General features: G+C 42.3%; 2 protein-coding genes across 2 annotated transcripts; both read left to right on the forward strand.

Annotated features, from left to right (window-relative positions):
• The first annotated feature begins 400 nt into the window (after window positions 1-400).
• Window positions 401-6,901, forward strand: LOC128906576 (glutathione S-transferase-like). Its single transcript, XM_054193983.1, has 7 exons — window positions 401-558; window positions 1,645-1,758; window positions 2,715-2,766; window positions 4,069-4,201; window positions 4,986-5,127; window positions 5,302-5,433; window positions 5,738-6,901. Exons 2-7 carry the CDS (start codon window positions 1,672-1,674, stop codon window positions 5,855-5,857), a joined length of 666 nt encoding a protein of 221 aa, XP_054049958.1. The 5' UTR covers window positions 401-558; window positions 1,645-1,671; the 3' UTR covers window positions 5,858-6,901.
• Window positions 6,902-7,468: 567 nt separating this feature from the next.
• Window positions 7,469-17,990, forward strand: LOC128906575 (glutathione S-transferase). Its single transcript, XM_054193982.1, has 7 exons — window positions 7,469-7,575; window positions 10,703-10,809; window positions 11,895-11,946; window positions 12,191-12,323; window positions 13,451-13,592; window positions 16,664-16,795; window positions 17,643-17,990. Exons 2-7 carry the CDS (start codon window positions 10,723-10,725, stop codon window positions 17,763-17,765), a joined length of 669 nt encoding a protein of 222 aa, XP_054049957.1. The 5' UTR covers window positions 7,469-7,575; window positions 10,703-10,722; the 3' UTR covers window positions 17,766-17,990.
• The last annotated feature ends 938 nt before the right edge of the window (window positions 17,991-18,928 follow it).

Genomic DNA, 18,928 nt, shown 5'->3' on the forward strand with positions numbered 1-18,928 from the left:
CCTCCTATGTCCAGGAATTAAATTCAGCAGAAAAATGTCCTGAAGGAGTATCCCCCATCACTAAGGAAGGAAAGGAAGCCTAGGAAGGATTCAAGCTGAATTAGTTGATGTGACTTGTGTAAAGCAGCAATCGGTTAAAAGTAAAAAACCATAAAATATTAAAATAAATTTTTGGTTGCTGTCACAGTATTTTTTATAAAATCTTAGGAGCTTTTCAGCCATTCCAATCATTTTTAACTAGCAGGTTGCCAAACAATGAAAATGGGAAGCATACAATTTTCTGCTGGCACAGATGTTCCCAATGACCATGAACTCTCATGAATCTTACATTTGTACATAGTCAGCATTAGTCAGGAATTTATTCTCTGTAGGTGAGAAGTGACTAAACAGACCTCAGTGATTTTGTTCATTTAAGAAATAGGAGCTTCCCATCGGCTGAGAACTGTTTGCAGTTCTCTTTGTAGGAGGGGCTGCAGACCTATATAATCTCAAGGCAAAGCTACTGAGAGCTTAGCGTGAGTCATACTGTGCACAAGCGTGAGTTACACTGTGTACAAGGTAAGCTGTTGGGATTTTCTACATGCATAGGGAATTAGTGTACTTGAAACCAAGTCAGTGAATGGGTTTTATGGATTAAATACTTCTATGTACTTTCTTTTACTAACATGGTTATGTGCATTAAATGTTAAATTATTAACCAGCTGCTTTCTAGGTGTACAGATTTAAGAAAAAGAAATTTAGATCTCAGAAGTGTGGAGTGCTTCCTCTCACCCCCTTCTTCCTATTGTAGAGAAGATGACGTTACTTACAACAAGGGAAATACGTGTTTCTTGTATCCATTTGTATGTTGCTGCTTTTAATGCTGTAGCTTTACTGTTGACATGATGTTAATACTTGTGAAGCAAGTATAAACTAGGCACTGCCTCCGTGTTTGCTGCTGATGTGTACGCACCGGTTCTGCATGGGGAGGATGACAGTCTGCCTAGGAACCACTGTCGCTTTAAATTTCAGCAAAGAGTTGGAATTGAACAGAGCAGGTATTGCACTTTGGCTCTGTCTGTAATAAAGGCAAATCTAATGTTATGAGAGAAAAAATAAATTAATTCCATGTCCAGGTGTTTGCCTAAAGAAATGAGAAGAGCAGGGAGCGTTGTAAATGAGATTGAATGTTTACAATGGGAGTCACATTCCTGTCACTTTATAATGGAGTTACATAAGGGTTCCTGGAGAAAGCACAGCAGTTGCTGAGTTTTATATTGTGTATCTGATTAAACAGTAAACAGTACCCCGAGATAGTGCCAAAATAGACAGAGCAGTGTATCTTGCACACCCTGCTTTTTGGTCAGAGCAGAACGCTTTGGGATGCAAACGGGTTTTGATTTGCTTGTTCTCTGACATGGGCCAGTTGCTCTCAGTACTGAATTCTGATTAACTACTGCACATATAAAAGACATCTTAAAGCAAAATGATACAATGCAGTCTCTCAACGTAGTCTTTTACCTCCTCTGCTAATTTGATAAGAGTCTTGGACCATAAATCGTAGGTTTCAAACAAGACAACTTTGAATAGTGTTTGAGAACCAGTCAGAGACTCAAAACGAGCATTCTGAATCTTTATTTTGCAAAACTTACTTCTTTATTCCAGATAGTAGGCGATCAGGCGTGTAGAAACATGTCTGGGAAACCCAAGCTGCACTACTTCAATGGACGAGGCCGAATGGAATCAATACGGTGGCTACTAGCAGCAGCTGGCGTTGAGGTTTGCCTCTGTTTTTTATACTGCGAGCATGTGACAAATATGTATTTTTACTGTTCCTTATAAAAAATGTGACTGGCCAGCAGTTTCAAGTTCTGCATTTAGTGCATTGCTGATCAAGTCAACAATGACCACTGGCTGACCCCAAGCAGGGGGGCAAGTTAACGTTTCACTTCCAAGCATCCAAGCCTACTGGTAGCAGCATAAATGCCTCTCCCCTGTCACTAGTGAAATAAATAATTTAAAACCACAGCAGCAAAACCTGGCTTCTTATCTTCTGATCACAACGGTAGAACACTTTCAATTCTAAAACTTCAGTTAAATCCCAATGTCCAAAAAAAGCAAAAAATTATTATGCCTACTACAATGTAGCTTACCCCTGAAAGTACTGTATATTATAAAACACAGAGTAATTGTTTTCACCTCTAATGGTTTCTGATACTAAACCAGAGAGGGACCATGGAGATTTATGTGTTTTAATAGCTGTCATGACAAACAAGACTTTGTCATGGTGCTGGGCTTTGTGCCAGAAAGCTGCACGGGGCACATGATCTCTTCTCTTCATCCCTCCTTTTGCCAGCCTGTGGCAAAGGACCTATAACACAGTTCTGCAGCTGCAGTGTGTATTTACCTGTCCTCTCCTCCATCTGTGCCATCTCTTGCCAGCACTGACAACAGAAGCGGCAATGGTCATCGTTTGCTCAGCAGACCGGGTTTTGTGCCTTCAGTCACCTCAGCTTTAGCCAAAATCTTACCTGCACAAAAATACGAATCACATGTGAGAGGGAACAGGGATGTGACAGAGGCAAAACAAGTTTTAAAGATACACTTCCAAAACCGATTTATTTTTTAAAAATATAATTTCCCAAAACACAGCTCCTTGTGCCCTCACTGTCTCATGCAAAGCAGAAGCTAAAACACACAATAACAACACAACTTTTCTTCTGTATTTCTTGCAGTTTGAAGAATGTTTTCTGGAAACAAAGGATGATCTGATAAAGTTACAGAAGGGTAAGCTTCCTTCACTTTTTAATAATTAGAAGATGATGATGCAGACGATGATGACAAGAATAAGAATAGTTTGTCTTAGAACACCTGAGAAGTCTTATGTCTCTTAAAAGAAAATCTAGACTGGATTGTACATGAGGTATCACGGATGCACACTGCAGCGTGTTAGATGGTATCATCCACCCTGTTGCTTCAGTCTTCACTGAATCACAGAAGGGCTGAGGTCAGAAGGGACCTCTAAGGTTATCTGCTCCGACCCCTTTCCTAAAGCAAGGCCACCTAGAGCCACTTAGCCAGGATGGTGTCCAGTTGGGTTTTGAGTATCTGCATGGATGGAGACTCCGCAGCCTCTCTGGGTAACCCATGCCAGTGTTCAGTCACTCACAGTAAAAAGCCTTTCCTTAAGTTCAGATGATTGACTCCCCTGTGTTTCAGTTTGTGCCCGTTGCTTCCTGTCCTACCACAATATGGTGTTTTATCATCAGATCATCTTGAAATTCATTAGCATTTTAGGTTGCCTACAAAGTTGTTTTATACCCATATGAAACCAGAGGTCCAGATTTCTGAGTTTAACTTGTACCTCTAAGGCATTCCTGTTTCCCAAGGCAACTACTCACCTTGCTATCTTTAGCTTCCTTCTCTGCAGACATGATATTCACATTTCCTCCAAACCAAATTGCATGTCTGTGCTCTTCCAGTTCACTTGGCATCTCAAAGAAGTCTGAGCTAGGGTTGGCATCTGTAGTCCTGTTCTCCTTCAGGAACAATGACTTGATCCCCTGACACCTGCCAGCTTTCAGAAAGTATTTTGAGACACAAGCACAAATGAATACAGTAGTCACAGAGATAATATTATATGCATTTATATTCACATTTTATGTTGACAAGCCCTTAAATAGTCCAGATTTCCACAATACTTATGAAAGCACGAGAGAAACTAGCTCATTATGGGTCAGATCCTTCAGTCCTTCTCATCTGTATTAACCTCCATGAAAATACCTGAATTAGGGCCATGCAGCGCAGGACTTGTCTTTTTCAGTGTATGACTGCTAAAAGTTCTGCATTTGAATGCTTCTTTAGATTTGAATAAACTTCAAGAAGCTGATTGCTATAATATTACATTATTAACATGTCACTAAGAAATGGTTCTTGGCTTCATGGTAAGCTTTTTTCCACACCACATTATGAGAGTGAGGAAGACTGCCACACATTCAAAAATAGTACGGGTGGTTACTTTGCCAAACACCCACTAGTGGTTCTCATTCAGAGACTGAACGTCTCCTTGTCTTGTCCCCTTTTCCCTAGATGGATCCCTGCTGTTTCAGCAAGTGCCAATGGTGGAGATCGATGGGATGAAGATGGTGCAGACCAGAGCCATCCTCAGCTACATAGCAGCAAAGTACAACCTCTACGGGAAGGACCTGAAGGAGAGAGCCCTGTACTGTAACAGTACCTCCTTTGTTTGTTAGGCTACAGTTGATACTACCTCCCTGTGCAACACAAGAATATCCCAGCTCAGAGTTAGATTCAGGGTGACGCAGCAGCTTTTCACGCAGCAGCACGTGCTGACCATGCCAGTGGATGATGTCTACAACAGCAATAACCAGCTAGATCAGATAGGCAGGATGGTGCAAGGGAGTCCATAAAGATCAAAGGTCAATACAGTTATCAGGAGAAAGAAGTCAGGAGCGCAGAGGCCAAACTGTCTTGCTGCTTTTTATTTTATCCTGCTGTCACCGCATCAAATTCAGGGAAATGTCATTGATGGAGACAAGAAACTTCTCTCTCTAATAACCAGGAATTAGAATTAATAACTGGTTATTAAAAGACAGGGCTCTTAGGGCACATGGTTTGACCTGAAGTATTTTTAAATGCTTCAAGTTAATTAGCACAGGTAAACACATTTCAAAATATTTCTTAGAAATGTATAAGCCTACTGTTTAACTTACCACGTCTGATTGGATTTTTAAGACAAGTTTGGGTGACACGCATGCCAATTTTGTACTCAGGTTCAAAAAAACTTAATACAGAGAAGTATCACCCCTAGTGAAAAAAGGGTACAGTCTTTTAGTTTTTGTTTAGGCACTTTGCACTTCGCTCCTCCCCTTCCCCCGGCCGAAGCTACCGGACTCCGGGGGGAGCTGCTCCAAGCTACGGCAGCAGCTATCGTGCTCTCTAGACCTACTGTGTTTGACTTGACCAACTGTATCTATTCCTTTCAGAATTGATATGTACGTGGAAGCAATAATAGATCTGAATGAGTTACTCATGACCCATATTCTTCAACCAGCGGATAAAAAGGAGCAACACTTAGCTACTATTGTGGACAAGGCCACAAACAGATACTTCCCAGTCTATGAGAAGGTACATGGCAAGGATGTAGTAGCTTAATTAACATTGTTTTCCTGAAACTCCATCCTGCATAACTCCATCCCATAACTCCATGCAGTGTATGACCTTGCTTTGAAGATACCATATTAAGTCACACAGAGAAAAAAAAAATAAAAATCACATTCGCTTCTGGTTCTCTGTTTTTAGGTTTTGAAAGACCACGGACAAGATTTTCTTGTTGGTAACCAGTTTAGCAGGGCAGATGTGCAGTTACTTGAAACCCTTTTAATGGCAGAAGAGTGCAAGCCTGATATACTTGCCAAATTTCCTCTCTTGCAGGTAATTGAAGGGACAGTTTTAATTGATTTAAACTGGATGAGAAATAGGGGAGAGTGGGAGGGTGAGGAAAGAAGTGAAAGACAAAATCAAAATCAAGTATCCTAACTGCTTTTAGCCGGTCTCACATAATAACAATTACTCCTGCCTTCTGTTGCTACAGCCACAACAGCATAATAGCATGAAGCATATAGATCCTTCTGCAGGATCAACCCATAATGCTACTTTTAGAACATGGACAACATCAAAAATTCTGACAGTTACCGTGGTTCTTAAGCACAGTGCTGGTTTTGGTTTTGTTTTGTAGAGTTTTAAAGCAAGAATAAGCAATATCCCCACAATAAAGAAATTCCTGCAGCCTGGCAGCCAGAGGAAACCACCACTCCAGGAAAAAGATGTACCAAAAGTGATGAAAATTTTCCACTGAGCAGCAGCCTAAACTGACAGAAACTCTATTTCATTGTCTTTGTGTTTACTGATAGTGGCAAAGTGATATTAATGAAAATAGTGAAAAGGTTTTTGATCTCTCTTTCCTTAGCTACAGGACTGGTTTTAGCTTACTGCAAACATTTCCAAGGTAAATGTACAGAAGCATACCAGCAAATGAAATAGTTCACTGAGTTAGGGGGTACACTGGGCAACACAGGATGTCTTAAACTACTTAAGAGATGATGTGAAATAAAGTCTTACTATTGACACTCAAAACCAGTTTGTTCAATAACTTCTTGCTGCTACTTATATACCTAAGGGCTCTCTGGTTCTGTCTTTCTGGCATTCCCAAGAGTTGTGGGGAAATGAAGAGTTTAGCCCAAACAGTGGGCAGTGCATCTGTTCTGGGAAATGCCAGGAACAGCCTGCAGGTTCTGGTTTGATGGGGATAACAGGTTTGGATTCAGCTTTCCTCTGAACCTGGAGTATGCTGGGACCAGAGGTCCTAATGCACCTCTGTTTTGCCATTAGATGTTCAAACTCTTGTACTGTAGCTTCACCCGTATTTCCTTTAATGAAAGGTCTACTGTAGCAGCTAAAAGCGTTTTGCAGACTTGCCTGAGAAACAAATGCTTGTCACGGACTGTAAAGCTGAAAACTTGTTGTTTGAGGAAGGAGTCATCAGATTGGTGTCAGGTGCCAGTTGAGACCTTGAAATGCAGGACTTCATGTTGACTTATGTCACTTTATATTACACTCAGTTGCACGTAAGTGGTACATTATGATCACTTAAATCAAGCACCACTACTGAGAGGCTAGCAAGACAGTTGAACACATAAATACGTGTGTTATTTGAGCACCAAATCAACCAAGTATGTAAATGCAACAGCCAGTGCCCTAAAACCAACTGGCAGCTTTAATCTGAGCACGCTCAGGGCACTAAAACTCTTGCTGACACTGATAGTTCCTTTATAAGAAATGCTATGCGGCTGGAACTGTTTTTTACCATCAAGAAAGGAAAAAAATAAATGTTTTTCTGCAGCGGAACATGTATTAATGCGAGTTGTCTCTGTAGCCGTTTCCCTCCCGCCCCGCTGAGGCCTTCGGGCAGCCCTGGCAGCTGCTGGGCGCCCTCAGAAACTCGAGACGGAACCTTTGGCCGTGGCTGCCGACTCTGCCTGGCAAGGTCCCTGCCACAGCCGAGTGGTTTCGGGAGCCTGCCCACAGACCCCAGCCTTCGGCCAGGCAGATCCAGAGCCCCTGGCACCCTTCGCAGGGGGGCTGTGGCCCACGCCTCTCTCCAGGTCACCTCATCGCTGTGACCCCATGGCCACCTCAAAGCCCTTCTCCAGCTCCCTCCTGCCCCGGCCACCATGTCCCTCCTCCGAGGTGCGGCCGCCGTCCTCGAAGCGAGCCCTGTGGAAAAAGTCGCTTCACAAAACTTTGCGGACAAGGCTGAGGTGGCTTTTCCCTCAGCTACGCTTGCCGGGCCGAGGGACGGGGTTTGACTGCGGGCAGCCGGCCCTCGGCGTCCCACGCTGCCGCCGCCTGGCTTGAGGGAGTGAGGGACGGGGGGCGGCCGAGGGCGGGCAGTGGGCAGGCGGCCCGGCCCAGCCGCTGAGGGGAGGAGCGGGCCGTGCGCGGGCTGGGCGGTGAGGGCAGTCGGTGGGAAGCTGCTGAGCTGGGGATCGGTCGGCGGTGCGGCCCGGGCGGAGGGTACTGCCGGCGGCGGCGGGCTGGGGGGTCGGCGGCCCCGCGGGGGAGCGGGGGGCGGCCGGTGCCGGCCCGGCGGAGGGTGCGAATTCTGCTGGGAAGCGGGGCGGGCGGGCAGGGTCGGGCGGCGGCCAGCCGGGGCCTCCGCCGGAGTGGAAAAGGCGAGGGTTGGGACGGACCGGTCTTGAGGAACCTGCTTGAGCGTCCTGCGGGGTGTTTGTGGAGGGGTCACCCCCCATCGCTCCCCGGCAGCCCGGCGGGGTGGGTGTGCGTAGATGGGGGGCTCTGGGTCGGATCATCTGGGATCCTGCAGAGGGGTTTCTGTTTGGAGTGAAAAGTTTGTCCTCGTTTGAGGAATCTTAAAATCTCTCGGGGAGGGGTGGGGGTGGGTGGTAATTTGCCTTTCGCCTAGTTCAAATGCTCCTCCAAGCCTGGGTGGCGAGAGGAAGGCTTTCAGAATCCAGGCTGGGCCCGAGTCCCGGTGGAAGCCACAGACCGGTGAGCGGTTTCTGTTTTAAGATGTTCTGGAGACGCAGCTGGGCTGGGTGGAGTGCGGGGCCTGTGCTCTAAGGTCATTCTGCTCCAGCAGCCTTGGGCGAGCTGTGTTAGAGGAGCAAAGCGTTGCAGGGATCTTCTTTGGGATCCACATCCAATTAGGAGGAAATTCTAAGATTTTGCGGCAGATTGTGAACTTGCTGTTAAATTCACTTACGTGTTTCTCACTGGAAGGCCAGTGCCTGAATTGTTTTGGATAAAATAGTGTGATTTTTTTAATACAGCGATCACAGCGGGAGCTGTCATTCTGACAGCTGCCTGGCTGAGGTCCGAGGAAGGTCAGATGCACTAGAACATCAAGAAAAGTTGTGATTTTAGGTCCATTAGAGCTACTCAAGAAAGATAATTTACCAACTTTGCTGCTCTTTCATGACTCACTGCTTTACAAAGGGATATTCATTGCAGAGCAGTAATAGTCACCAAAGCGCTTTGCAAGTCTGTGTAAATGTTCAGCCTAAACCCTGAAGTCTGTCCTTAAGCGGTGCAGTTCCAGAAAAATGTAAGCTTTTTCTTACCTGCACAAAAAGCCTCGGCCTTGGCCAGTTCCCACAAGGAACTGTCATGGGCAGGTTATGTTGATATCTGGACTTTTTTCCACTGACACTTGCTCTTCAGCTTTCCCAGCTGTTTGGAGTGCAGCACTGTCCTGACAATGGCAAGCAGGGGTTTGGCTGGGTTGATTTTTATCAGCTCTATCTCTGCTTCTGGGAGAGGTCAGGGAAGTTTGCTCTTTCTGCTTATGCTAAACTGTCCTTGTAGCGTGTTTCCCAGCCTAGATCCCATGTGCTGGAGGTTAGAGCGGTCTGTGAGGGACTGAGTGCAGTTCTCCTCTGTGATGGAGTGGAGTTGAGACCATCATCTACTTCCCGAGTGCCAGGCAATGGAGTATTTTTGAAGTATGGATGATTGAGAGCTCTTTCACTTGCTATAGTGTAACTCATGCACTTATGGGAACTAGAAATGGAGCACAGGTTGTCGTCTTCTCTGTGTGGGACCTGCTAAGGTAGCTGTGATATGGCACTTCTCTGAACGCCTTGTTTATGTGCCCTGTTGCTGTTCAGGTATTGGTAATATAGCTAGGCATCCAGCAGGTCTAGACTAGATGCCAACTCTAAACTGTCAAGACATAATCAAATCTTCATGAAAAAGCAATATTTATGTATCAGGAGAAGTTTGTTGTGAGGGACTGTGGTGTCTGGGGATACGGGTATTGCCAGGGATAGGTGGAAGCTGAGCAGCAGTTTTGAAGACCTGTATTGTGGACTGGAGCACCAGGTTTCTCCTGTGAGTTCAGCCTCTAGTAGGGCAATGGCTGTTTGCTACAGGGCCTATTGAAGATACCACCCAACACAAAGGACTTCAGTGGAGAAGGCCAGGGATGTGGTCTCCCATCTCACTGTTGTACCGTTTGTGCCTCTTCACTGACACCTTTGGGATTATGGCCAAAGTTTCTGCTTTGTGGTTTAATTACATACTGTGAAGTCTATGCAAGAATAGATAAGCCTGCCTGTAAACAGATAAGACCCTGGTTTAACGATGAAGGACTCTGTTAATCCGTGACTCTGCCGTCTTATTAAATCTGCTTCGTTCTTCTGGGACCCATTAGTGATAAGAGTACAGTGTTAGCTTTGTTTCCAGCACCAGGCAAGCTCACATCAGCTGCTGAGTTCATACTATGGCATGTGACTGCGCTTGTTGGTGAAATTTGAAAGGATGAAGTGTTTCATCCCAGTGCCATCATCGAGTGGGCTGACTTCAGCCCCCTGCTGCTGGGGGCATTGACCAGGCCTTATCTGCCCAACAGAGGTCAAGGTCTCATTTGCTTGGTTTTGATTTTAAAGTTAAGTTTTCAGGGCAAATAGGATATAAATCCCTGTTGCAGTTTAACTGTTGTTCATAAAATTGGAATGGGTCTTAAGTTGGTCCACATTCTCTATAGTGGACGTATTGTGATTTGGCTAACAGTCAAAACAGAACTAACTAAACATAAAAGTCAGTAGTCCTGGTGAAATATATACTGGAATATATATTGCTGGTATAAACTCAAATTTGTGAAGGCACAGGAGCACGGGGCTCTGAAATGCCATAATGAGAGAGGTGAAAATAATGCTGGTGTCTCCTGATTGGTGTTCTTGTGAAGCAATTCATTTGACATAATACATTTTCAAGTGTGGTATGACATGGATGCTGTCACAAAACCCAGTACCTACTGCAGAGATTGCATCACTACAAGGTTAAAAATTCAGAAATACCCTATAGTTCTGCTTTTGATTGTTCTCCTGAGCTCCTAAAGCTATGTTAATATTTTAAAAGATATTTATATGATTTAGTAGACGCTTATTACATTCTGGCATGATTCTTGTTTGAATTGCTGCATATTCTGGTATTGTGTACTTTTTCTTTTTTCCGCTAATCCACAGGAAACTTGGTTGCATCAAGCAACCCAAGTATCTACGCCTTGATTGCCCTTCTACTTTCACATTCATCCAACTGTATTTAATAGTTTGGCGTGGAGCATGTTAAATGTTAATTAAAAAAAATTCTTCCTCTAAGAGCATCATCTTGAATTTATCAGGAAAGAAGAACTCTGAAATCATGGCGGGGAAACCCAAGCTGCACTACACCAAGGGAAGGGGGAAAATGGAGTCCATCCGATGGCTGTTAGCAGCAGCCGGGGTTGAGGTTTGTACCTTTTTTTATAAAGTGATCAGATTAATCTGTGATTAAAATAGGCATTCTTTGGAAATGTTTCCCAGTTACATCTGTGCTTAGAGATATGCACATCATCACATATTGTGATGCAGAATGTTTAGATTCAGTGGTACACACCGTCATGTTGTATTTAATGTATTCCTTGAGCAATAGTTCTGCAGTAAAAGGATTTTAACATATAAAGAGAATTGTTAAGTCTTGTTTTTGAAACGTACTTTAAGCTGACATCTTAAATTTTTGCTATAGACCAAAACTGTGTATCTCTGACTTTTTCTGAATGGTTATTGCTTCCCTGTATCTCATGATGGTTCTCCACTGAAAGACCATGCTTACCACATGAAAAACCTTAGAACATTATCTCCAAACAAAGTGCTTTTCATTCTTCGGGTCAGGACCTGAGTAGGATAAATCAGCAGAGCTGCCCTGAAGGCAGTCGGGGAGCTATCTAGATTCACATGAGGTGAAAACCATCCTAAGGCATCTTAATTTCTACATTCAAGTTTTTGTTTGAATATGGTGCTTTGAAACTATTTTATCAGAAACTATTTATATTCCATTGGAAATAAAAGGCTTTTTTAATGGTGTTCACTTGTGAATGTTGCTGACAGAGAAGCTGCAGAGCACGAGTGCTGAGGAAACAAAGATCTTGCCCTCATTCAAATGTACTCATTTAAAAAAAATGCCAGTAGGGGGAAAGAGGTAGATAAATGCTGCGTAACACAGGCATGACTTATTAAAAATTTCTCGGTATTTCACATGGCATCAGCTGCTTTTAAGTGAATGATTTGGTGTCTGTTAATTGTTCATGCAGGCAAATAGGCTCGTCTTTATAATGAGGAAGTTTTTTTGAAGTGTAAAGCTTTGTATATTACTGTGGGGTTGGGGACACTGAGTTATTTGCTGGAGCAGAAATGAAGAATAAGAGTAGGGGGTCAACACAATCGTGAGAAGTATGTGGAATAGTGTGGAGAGGTGGCGTCTAACTTCCAGACTTCCTTCCACTTCTCCGTTGCTTTTGGAGTGACACAGTGTTATTTTCTTTCATTGCTTTTCAGTTTGAGGAAGAATTCATAGAAACCAAGGAAGACTTAGAAAAATTACGCAATGGTGAGTCTGTAAACTGTACCCTAAACATAAATTCATGCGAATATATCAAAAGGACAACAGGTGAAATTTTTGTAAGACCTCCAATACAACGTGACCTGTAAAGAGAAGATTTGAGAGGCCTGCTTGCTTGCAAATGCTTTCATCCCCCAGAATTGGAAATGTCTTGATGTGTTACCAGGTCTCTTTCTCAGATGCAGTGCAGTACTGCAGCAATCCAAGTAGTTCGCTGGTTTTAATTCCCTAGATGGAGTCCTGATGTTCCAGCAAGTGCCCATGGTGGAGATCGATGGGATGAAGATGGTGCAGACCAGAGCCATCCTCAGCTACATAGCAGCAAAGTACAACCTCTATGGAAAAGACCTGAAGGAGAGAGCCTGGTATGGTAATGGTGCATACTGTCCTTACTAGTACTCTTCCATGATTTTTTGGATCATTTTTTGAATATTTATGAAATTAATATTGCTGCGAAACATCTGCATGTAAAGGTGCATATACATCTGCCAGTGCTTTGTCCCCTCAGATCCACGGATTGGGTGAATGGACTTTGTGATTGATAAATGATTGTTAATTGTCAACATAGTGAGAATGTGATCGCCGCTTTCAGGCTCATTTAATTTCACAGAGACCAAAAGTACATTAAGTTCTTGGGCAACTGCAGGACCTTAATACAATAATAAAGGCTAAGTGTGCCTTTTATTTTTCTCTTTAAACTGGAAAACAGTAGGAAAAACTACAGCTGCCTGAAAAAAATGAAGTGTCTTTAAGTGTTCTAATTTCCTTTTTTTTTAAATGTAAAGAATCTTTCATAGCTGATTTAAAAAAGACATGTTCAGTGGCTTAATGTTACTCAAAGTTAAACCAATATTTCCCTAATATTAATCTACTATGTAATCTGTAGATACTTTCCATTGTTATAATTAAAGGACTAATGCAAAAGCAAAAATCCTTGTTTACTCTTTGTTTAAAAAAAAAAAAAAGTCATGCAAAAATTCAATTAAGTCCTTAACCTAACCGATTACCACTTACTGTAAAGAGTTTATTCAGTAATAACAGAGGAGCAATACCAGAGATTGCGGGGATTATTACGGACTGGCATGTCTGAACTGGCAATTGGTAGCCATTTGTTGCTGGGATGCTTTCATGATTAGACCTCAAAACAATTTTTTTTTCTCTAGCATGGTTTGCATATGTGATCTTTTCTCCCACAGCACAGATTAATAGGTTATCAATGGAAAACAGTGTAAACCCCACTTTAAATATCTTAGTTGGAGACTCTTATTTATACATTGCTTTTTGCAGACACTGTGAGCCTGTTTATAAAGAACTGCACTTTGAAACAAACTGACCTTGAATCAAAGTGGAAGAACAAGAAAACAAACTAGTATCTTTTGTCATATTGACTAATAAGCATTTTACTTGGTGATCGCTTCAGCGATATATTTCAGGAAAATAACCAAAATGTAATGTTCAAATGACAAATGTTAAATAAAAATATTTGTTTCAGGATTGATATGTACGTGGAGGGAACAACAGACCTGATGGGAATGATCATGTATCTCCCTTTTCAACCAGCTGACACAAAAGAAAAAAATCTTGCTTTAATCATTGAACGAGCTACAAACAGGTACTTCCCTGTTTATGAAAAGGTAAGTGATAAATCACTTGTAGTCCACAAAGACAGTAACATGGGGTATAAGTCTCCCCCCACGCCATGCCCCTGGCCCCACACATCTGTTTCCAGAAGACCAAGTGACAGTACAACTCTGGAACTGTATGATGGAGCCAGTATTCAACAATGTGAGAAGGCGGACACAAAATAATATTTGGCTGGTTTCAGTACTGAGTATCTTTGCTGTCTTCTTTAAGACTCCTCAAAGAGCAGATCCTACTTTTTAAACCTAGTTTAGTGGCTGATGATAGCTCCTAGCATTTTGCATAAATGCACCATTTAAATACCTGTGCCAGCCTTTGCAACTTATTGCCTGAAAGTCTATATACTTTTGATGTTCAAAGTTAAATATAACTGTGCTTTATAATTAAGGACCTAATTCTGTGATCATTCTCAAACCCATTGCTTAAATGTATTATACTTACGAACTGTCTTCTGAATCGCTATTTGGGCATCCTTAGGTGCGCACAAAGAGGCTCTGCAAACAGGACGTATCTAGCTTAAAAGCATAAAGCAATTATTTACTGGCCAGTGTGTGCTAAAGAGTTAGCCTCTAAAGAGCTACGAAGTAAAGCACTGGTATGCTTGCCACCCCCGTAGAGCACATGAAGAGTCTTTCTTGGCTAGGCAAAAGTTGGTCAGGAGGGGAAGAGCTGTTCTTTGTTTCTCCCTGGAACACAGCCTGGATGTTACTGACTTGCCATTTTCTGCCAACTTGCTGTTTGTTCGGTTGTTTTGTTTTTCCCTTTAGGATAGTCAAGGGTTTTTTTGGTGTTAACATTTTCCTGTTTGAGTTTAGCCAGCTGGGATCCTCATCTTACTATCCTACTTCTGTTTGTAACTTTACCTTTTGTATCTTGTATGGTTGTATTATACAGACCTTCTCACAGTGCTTTTTCAGAGTGTAGCAGTCTCCTCAGAAGTCTGTGCCAAGGGTACAAAGCTGCGTTGTTTCAGAGCTGAGCCAGGTTTCTAGCTTGAATCCTTGGTTCACAGGCAGCTGAAGTCCATTCAAAAAATACAGGACTTGATGCAATTTCATGTGCCTCTTTATCAGAGCCTTAAATTGCACAAGCGGAACCCACAGAGGCTGCCCTGTGAAAAAAAAATTGCATATAAGTGACATAAACCAGCACTCCTGTAATCAGAATTCATATAGATCCACTGCCATACCAGTGCAAGGCTGTGCTGAGAGAGATTGATTGCACGTACTAATCTTTCAAAGCTTTGGAGTCTGATAACATAAGAATTTATGCTATTAAAAAATAAAAAAGCAAATTTAGACACCAGTATTCTCTGAACCTGTGCATAGTTGGCACAAACTACTGTTACAATATGTTTTAGTGTGTATGCTCACTGGAGGAAAGTCTTTAAAATAATCCTTGTTCACTTACAGTAAAGACACAGCTAAACTTTTCCATGATTTTTAGCTTAGTTAATTTTGTTAGAATGATTAATAATTTTCCTTCTGTACTGTCCTGGTTTCATCCGAGAAAGAGTTAATTTTCTTTCTAATGATTGCTGTGAAAGGAATGCCAATAATGTATATTTTTTTAGTTGTTGCTAAGCGATGTTTATACTTTTCAAGGACTCTTTTCAGCTTCCCATAGAAGCTGAGGAGGAGCATAGACAGAACAACGGAATGGCCAATGGAATATTCCGTACCATAGATGTCATGCTCAGTGTATAAATGGGGGTTGGCTGGGGGGGGTGGGAATCCATGATCTCTGCTCGGGTCGGGCTGGGCAACCAATTCACCAGGCGGTGAGAGTGACTCGTGTCTTGTAAGTTATTTTACCATTATTATTATTGTTTTCCTTTTCCATTATTGTTCTGTTCAACTGTCTTTATCTCAACTCATGAGGGTTTTTTTTCCCTTTCCGCTCTTTTTCTCCCTCTTCTCCCCACCCTTCTGGGGGAAAGAGGGGTGAGCAAGTAGCTGCGTGGTCCTAGTTGGTGGCTGGGGTTAAAGCAGGACATGTACCAGCTGCTTAAGTTGTGCATTGATTCATCTTAGCAGGGCTTCCCGTCCACGTGTTATGCAATCCTGACACAAAATATCCCTAGCTCCGAGTGTTCACTTTAAGTGACTTCACTTTTAGGGCAGCAAAAGGTAATATAAAGCACTGCAGGCAATCTGGTTCCGATGCTCTGTTTGGGAGTTTCCATATGGCTTTGATAGACAAGCTGTGGTGGACCTTGTTAAAGGTCCTTATTAGAGTGTGGGGAATAACTCTATGAAGGTATCAGCCTTGCCTCTGTCAGAGCTCACTGCCTCTTTTATACCAAAATTGGCAGATGGGACTGGAGAAGGAATCAGCTTCCAAAGTCACAGACTGATGTCCTACTTTTAGCGCACGTTTGTTAATTGTTTAAGTGTAGCATTAGGGTATCTTAGGCACAGACATGTTTCCTTCTGCTTCTGCTACAAGGGTGATAGTCTTCAGGGAAAAGGTAGGCTGCGGAGCTGGTAACTGCTCTGGAGCTGTGCTGCAGCATTCACCACAACTTGTCCATGACAGCTATTAGCAGGTTTGGCGGGCTGCGATTCTTGCATCAGCAGTTTCCCATGAAAGAATCCTTCCATACAGGACGAAGGGTGGAAAGGCTGTGTTCCTTCAATCCTGACTTGTTTCAAACTATAATCAGCAATCCCAAATTTTGCTGAAATATTTGGGAATTCACTTGACTTTTTTTTGTGCGTGTGTGTATTATTTAATCAAAGTACACTACAGGTGAACTGTCGTGACTACCTCTTACAATTACTTTGGTGCTGTTTCTTTTCTATGATTTAAGCCTTTGTTGTGGGACTGGACTTGGTACAGCTACCTGGTGCAGTAGGTTAGCGTGAGTGATAGGTCCACGCGCACTGAAACATGAGTTCTGATTTCACTTTTTGTTGTGAGAATACCTATCACTTTCTAACTTTATAGATTCTTGCATAGATTTGCTCTGCTGTGTATTTTTGTAGAAATCTGCCTGTAATGAAATACCTAGATAAAATTATTACATCCTATATGACTTTTTTCATTCATTCGTATTTTGTAGGCCTTAAAAGCCCATGGGCATGATTATCTTGTTGGCAACAAATTAAGCTGGGCAGACATCCATCTGTTGGAAGCCATTTTAATGGCAGAAGAATGTAAGCCTGATATACTGTCGGCATTCCCTCTGCTACAGGTTGGTAATCATCCGATCTCAATATGGAACGGAACGTACAAATGTCACTGCCCAGTTTTAAAAGCTAATTGATGTTTAAATCTCTTGAATCTTGAATCTTTCTCTGGTCTACTTCTGTTGACTACAACAACCTGCACACGCGTGCGCTGCCTTGCCCCCAGAGCTGCTGGGCACTCGCCTTTTATCCAGCTCTACTTTTCCCAGCTGTTCTCAGCTGGCAGGAATTCACTTACTGAAGTTTGGTCCCGTAACTGCTACTTTCATGTCTTCAAACACAGCGCTGAACATCAGGAAGGGAAGGCTGTCACCTGTTGCGTCTGCAGTTCCTGTCCTTCTGTTTTTGCTAGCAAAATTATATTTTGAAGAAATCACATAAAAGAGCTGTTAAGTTTCTTGTGTCTTATGTTCCATGGTGCTTTGCATTGTGGTATTCCTGTCCTTGCCTCTTTTTTTGCCCAAATATATCTGCAGGATTTGGATTCGGGCTGTGGTTTTTGCTTCTTCCCTTTTCTTTCTTCTTTTTTCCACCTTTACCAGATGAATCTTAACTCTTTAATATTAGTTTCTCCCATCCCCATCTGGGAAACTAAGGTAAACTTTATAGCACCAGCACTGCCGATCAGAATATTCACAGCTGGATTTTCCAAAAAGGCTAGTATGTTACAGATATGGTTCTGCCTGCCTTTTTTTTTCTTTTTGAATGGAAAATGCTGTGCTGAGCTGGCTAGAAGGAGCTACTACCTTTCTCTGTCTGAGAAATAAAAATCCAAGTCACCTGGTTTTTAAGCTATAAAGGTTTGAATTATAATTTCCTGACTCTCATTGGCTCTACTGCTGCTTCTTCCAGGCTTTTAAAGGAAGAATAAGCAACATTCCAACAATCAAAAAATTCTTGCAGCCTGGCAGCCAGAGGAAGCCACCAACAGATGAGAAGTTTATTGCCGTTGTGAGGAAAATATTCAATATCTAATCATGTGGCTGCTGAGGATAACACAACCGTAGTATGTTACTAGAGCTGTGCCTCGTAACTGTAAACCGCATAGATGTATTCTATAGCTTGGATTATATAATCAGTCACATGGCCATTGCTGAAACAGAATATACTTTTAAATTAGAGTAAAAGGCTGATTTGGACTTGTTGAGCCCAGAAAGTGGTATTTCATGGAACGATTACATGAAATAAAATATGATGATACTTTGTGTTTGTTTAATTACAGTACATACCTGGTAGGGTACAATGGTTCAGCTGTAGCTTTCAGAGTACTGTAGAAACCACACACACACACACACACTCTTTAAAAACTGCAGGAGAGAAGAGCCACTCCATAAAAATGGGGAAGTCGTTTAAAATCAGGCCTAGAATTGTCTGGTTTTGCTCTCTAGGTGGTCTCCTAGATAAAGTTCACTGTCCCACTGCTGTATTTCACTGCTGTCCCTGTACTTTCAGAGCTGCAGTTTAAAAGAGAAATAAATAAATATTTTAAGAATTCAAAAAATTAAAACTCATGATCCTCATAAGTTTATGGGCAAAGGTAAGAAGCTTGTTTAATCCCCATATGAGTCCCTTAAAAGAGATTTTGTTCACTGAAAGATCAAAATACATGTGTTTAATTAGCCTGATGTGGTTTTTAACCATTGAAACCATCTATTCCCTTGCTCTTCTTTTTGCTTGCTTGGTCGCAGTGATGAAAATGCCGCTTGATTGGTTTTTTCACTAAGATTTTGCCTTCCCCAGTCACTTCACAAGTAGTTGTAAAGAGACTGCATTGGCTACTTACCTTGTCAGTAAGAGTTAGTTTTATCTCAACAGTGTTTAAACCATGCACTACTATTTCAGATTCTTTGCCCTAATTTCATGGGTACCATCACTGTCCCCTTTAAAGACAGTGCCATAAACTATTCTTCCTTGCAGTTAGTTGTTTCTTTCAGTAGGACTCAAACTGATTAGGCAGAGAAAACAACCAGTATATACAGAACTGCTGCCCACCAAAGTTAACCCGTTTTCTGACTTGTGCACAAGAAAAGCCACGTAATGGATCGCAGAGGCACGAACCAGAAACACCCCAGGCACTGCCCAGATCAGCTCCTGAGAGTTTGACATTAAATAAAATTACCTAGGTAGCTGGAAGCAGC

Source organism: Rissa tridactyla, chromosome 3, assembly GCF_028500815.1.
Source record: "Rissa tridactyla isolate bRisTri1 chromosome 3, bRisTri1.patW.cur.20221130, whole genome shotgun sequence".
Lineage (NCBI taxonomy): Eukaryota > Metazoa > Chordata > Aves > Charadriiformes > Laridae > Rissa > Rissa tridactyla.

What these genes read in the sequence shown, in the direction of transcription:
- LOC128906575 (XM_054193982.1), top strand. Translation starts at nt 10,723, where the DNA reads ATGGCGGGGAAACCCAAGCTGCACTACACCAAGGGAAGGGGGAAAATG. An exon ending in TAGCAGCAGCCGGGGTTGAG is followed by an intron (nt 10,810 to 11,894) that starts GTTTGTACCTTT and finishes ATTGCTTTTCAG; the next exon opens with TTTGAGGAAGAATTCATAGA. An exon ending in GACCTGAAGGAGAGAGCCTG is followed by an intron (nt 12,324 to 13,450) that starts GTATGGTAATGG and finishes TATTTGTTTCAG; the next exon opens with GATTGATATGTACGTGGAGG.
- LOC128906576 (XM_054193983.1), top strand. Translation starts at nt 1,672, where the DNA reads ATGTCTGGGAAACCCAAGCTGCACTACTTCAATGGACGAGGCCGAATG. An exon ending in TCTGATAAAGTTACAGAAGG is followed by an intron (nt 2,767 to 4,068) that starts GTAAGCTTCCTT and finishes CCTTTTCCCTAG; the next exon opens with ATGGATCCCTGCTGTTTCAG. An exon ending in GACCTGAAGGAGAGAGCCCT is followed by an intron (nt 4,202 to 4,985) that starts GTACTGTAACAG and finishes TATTCCTTTCAG; the next exon opens with AATTGATATGTACGTGGAAG.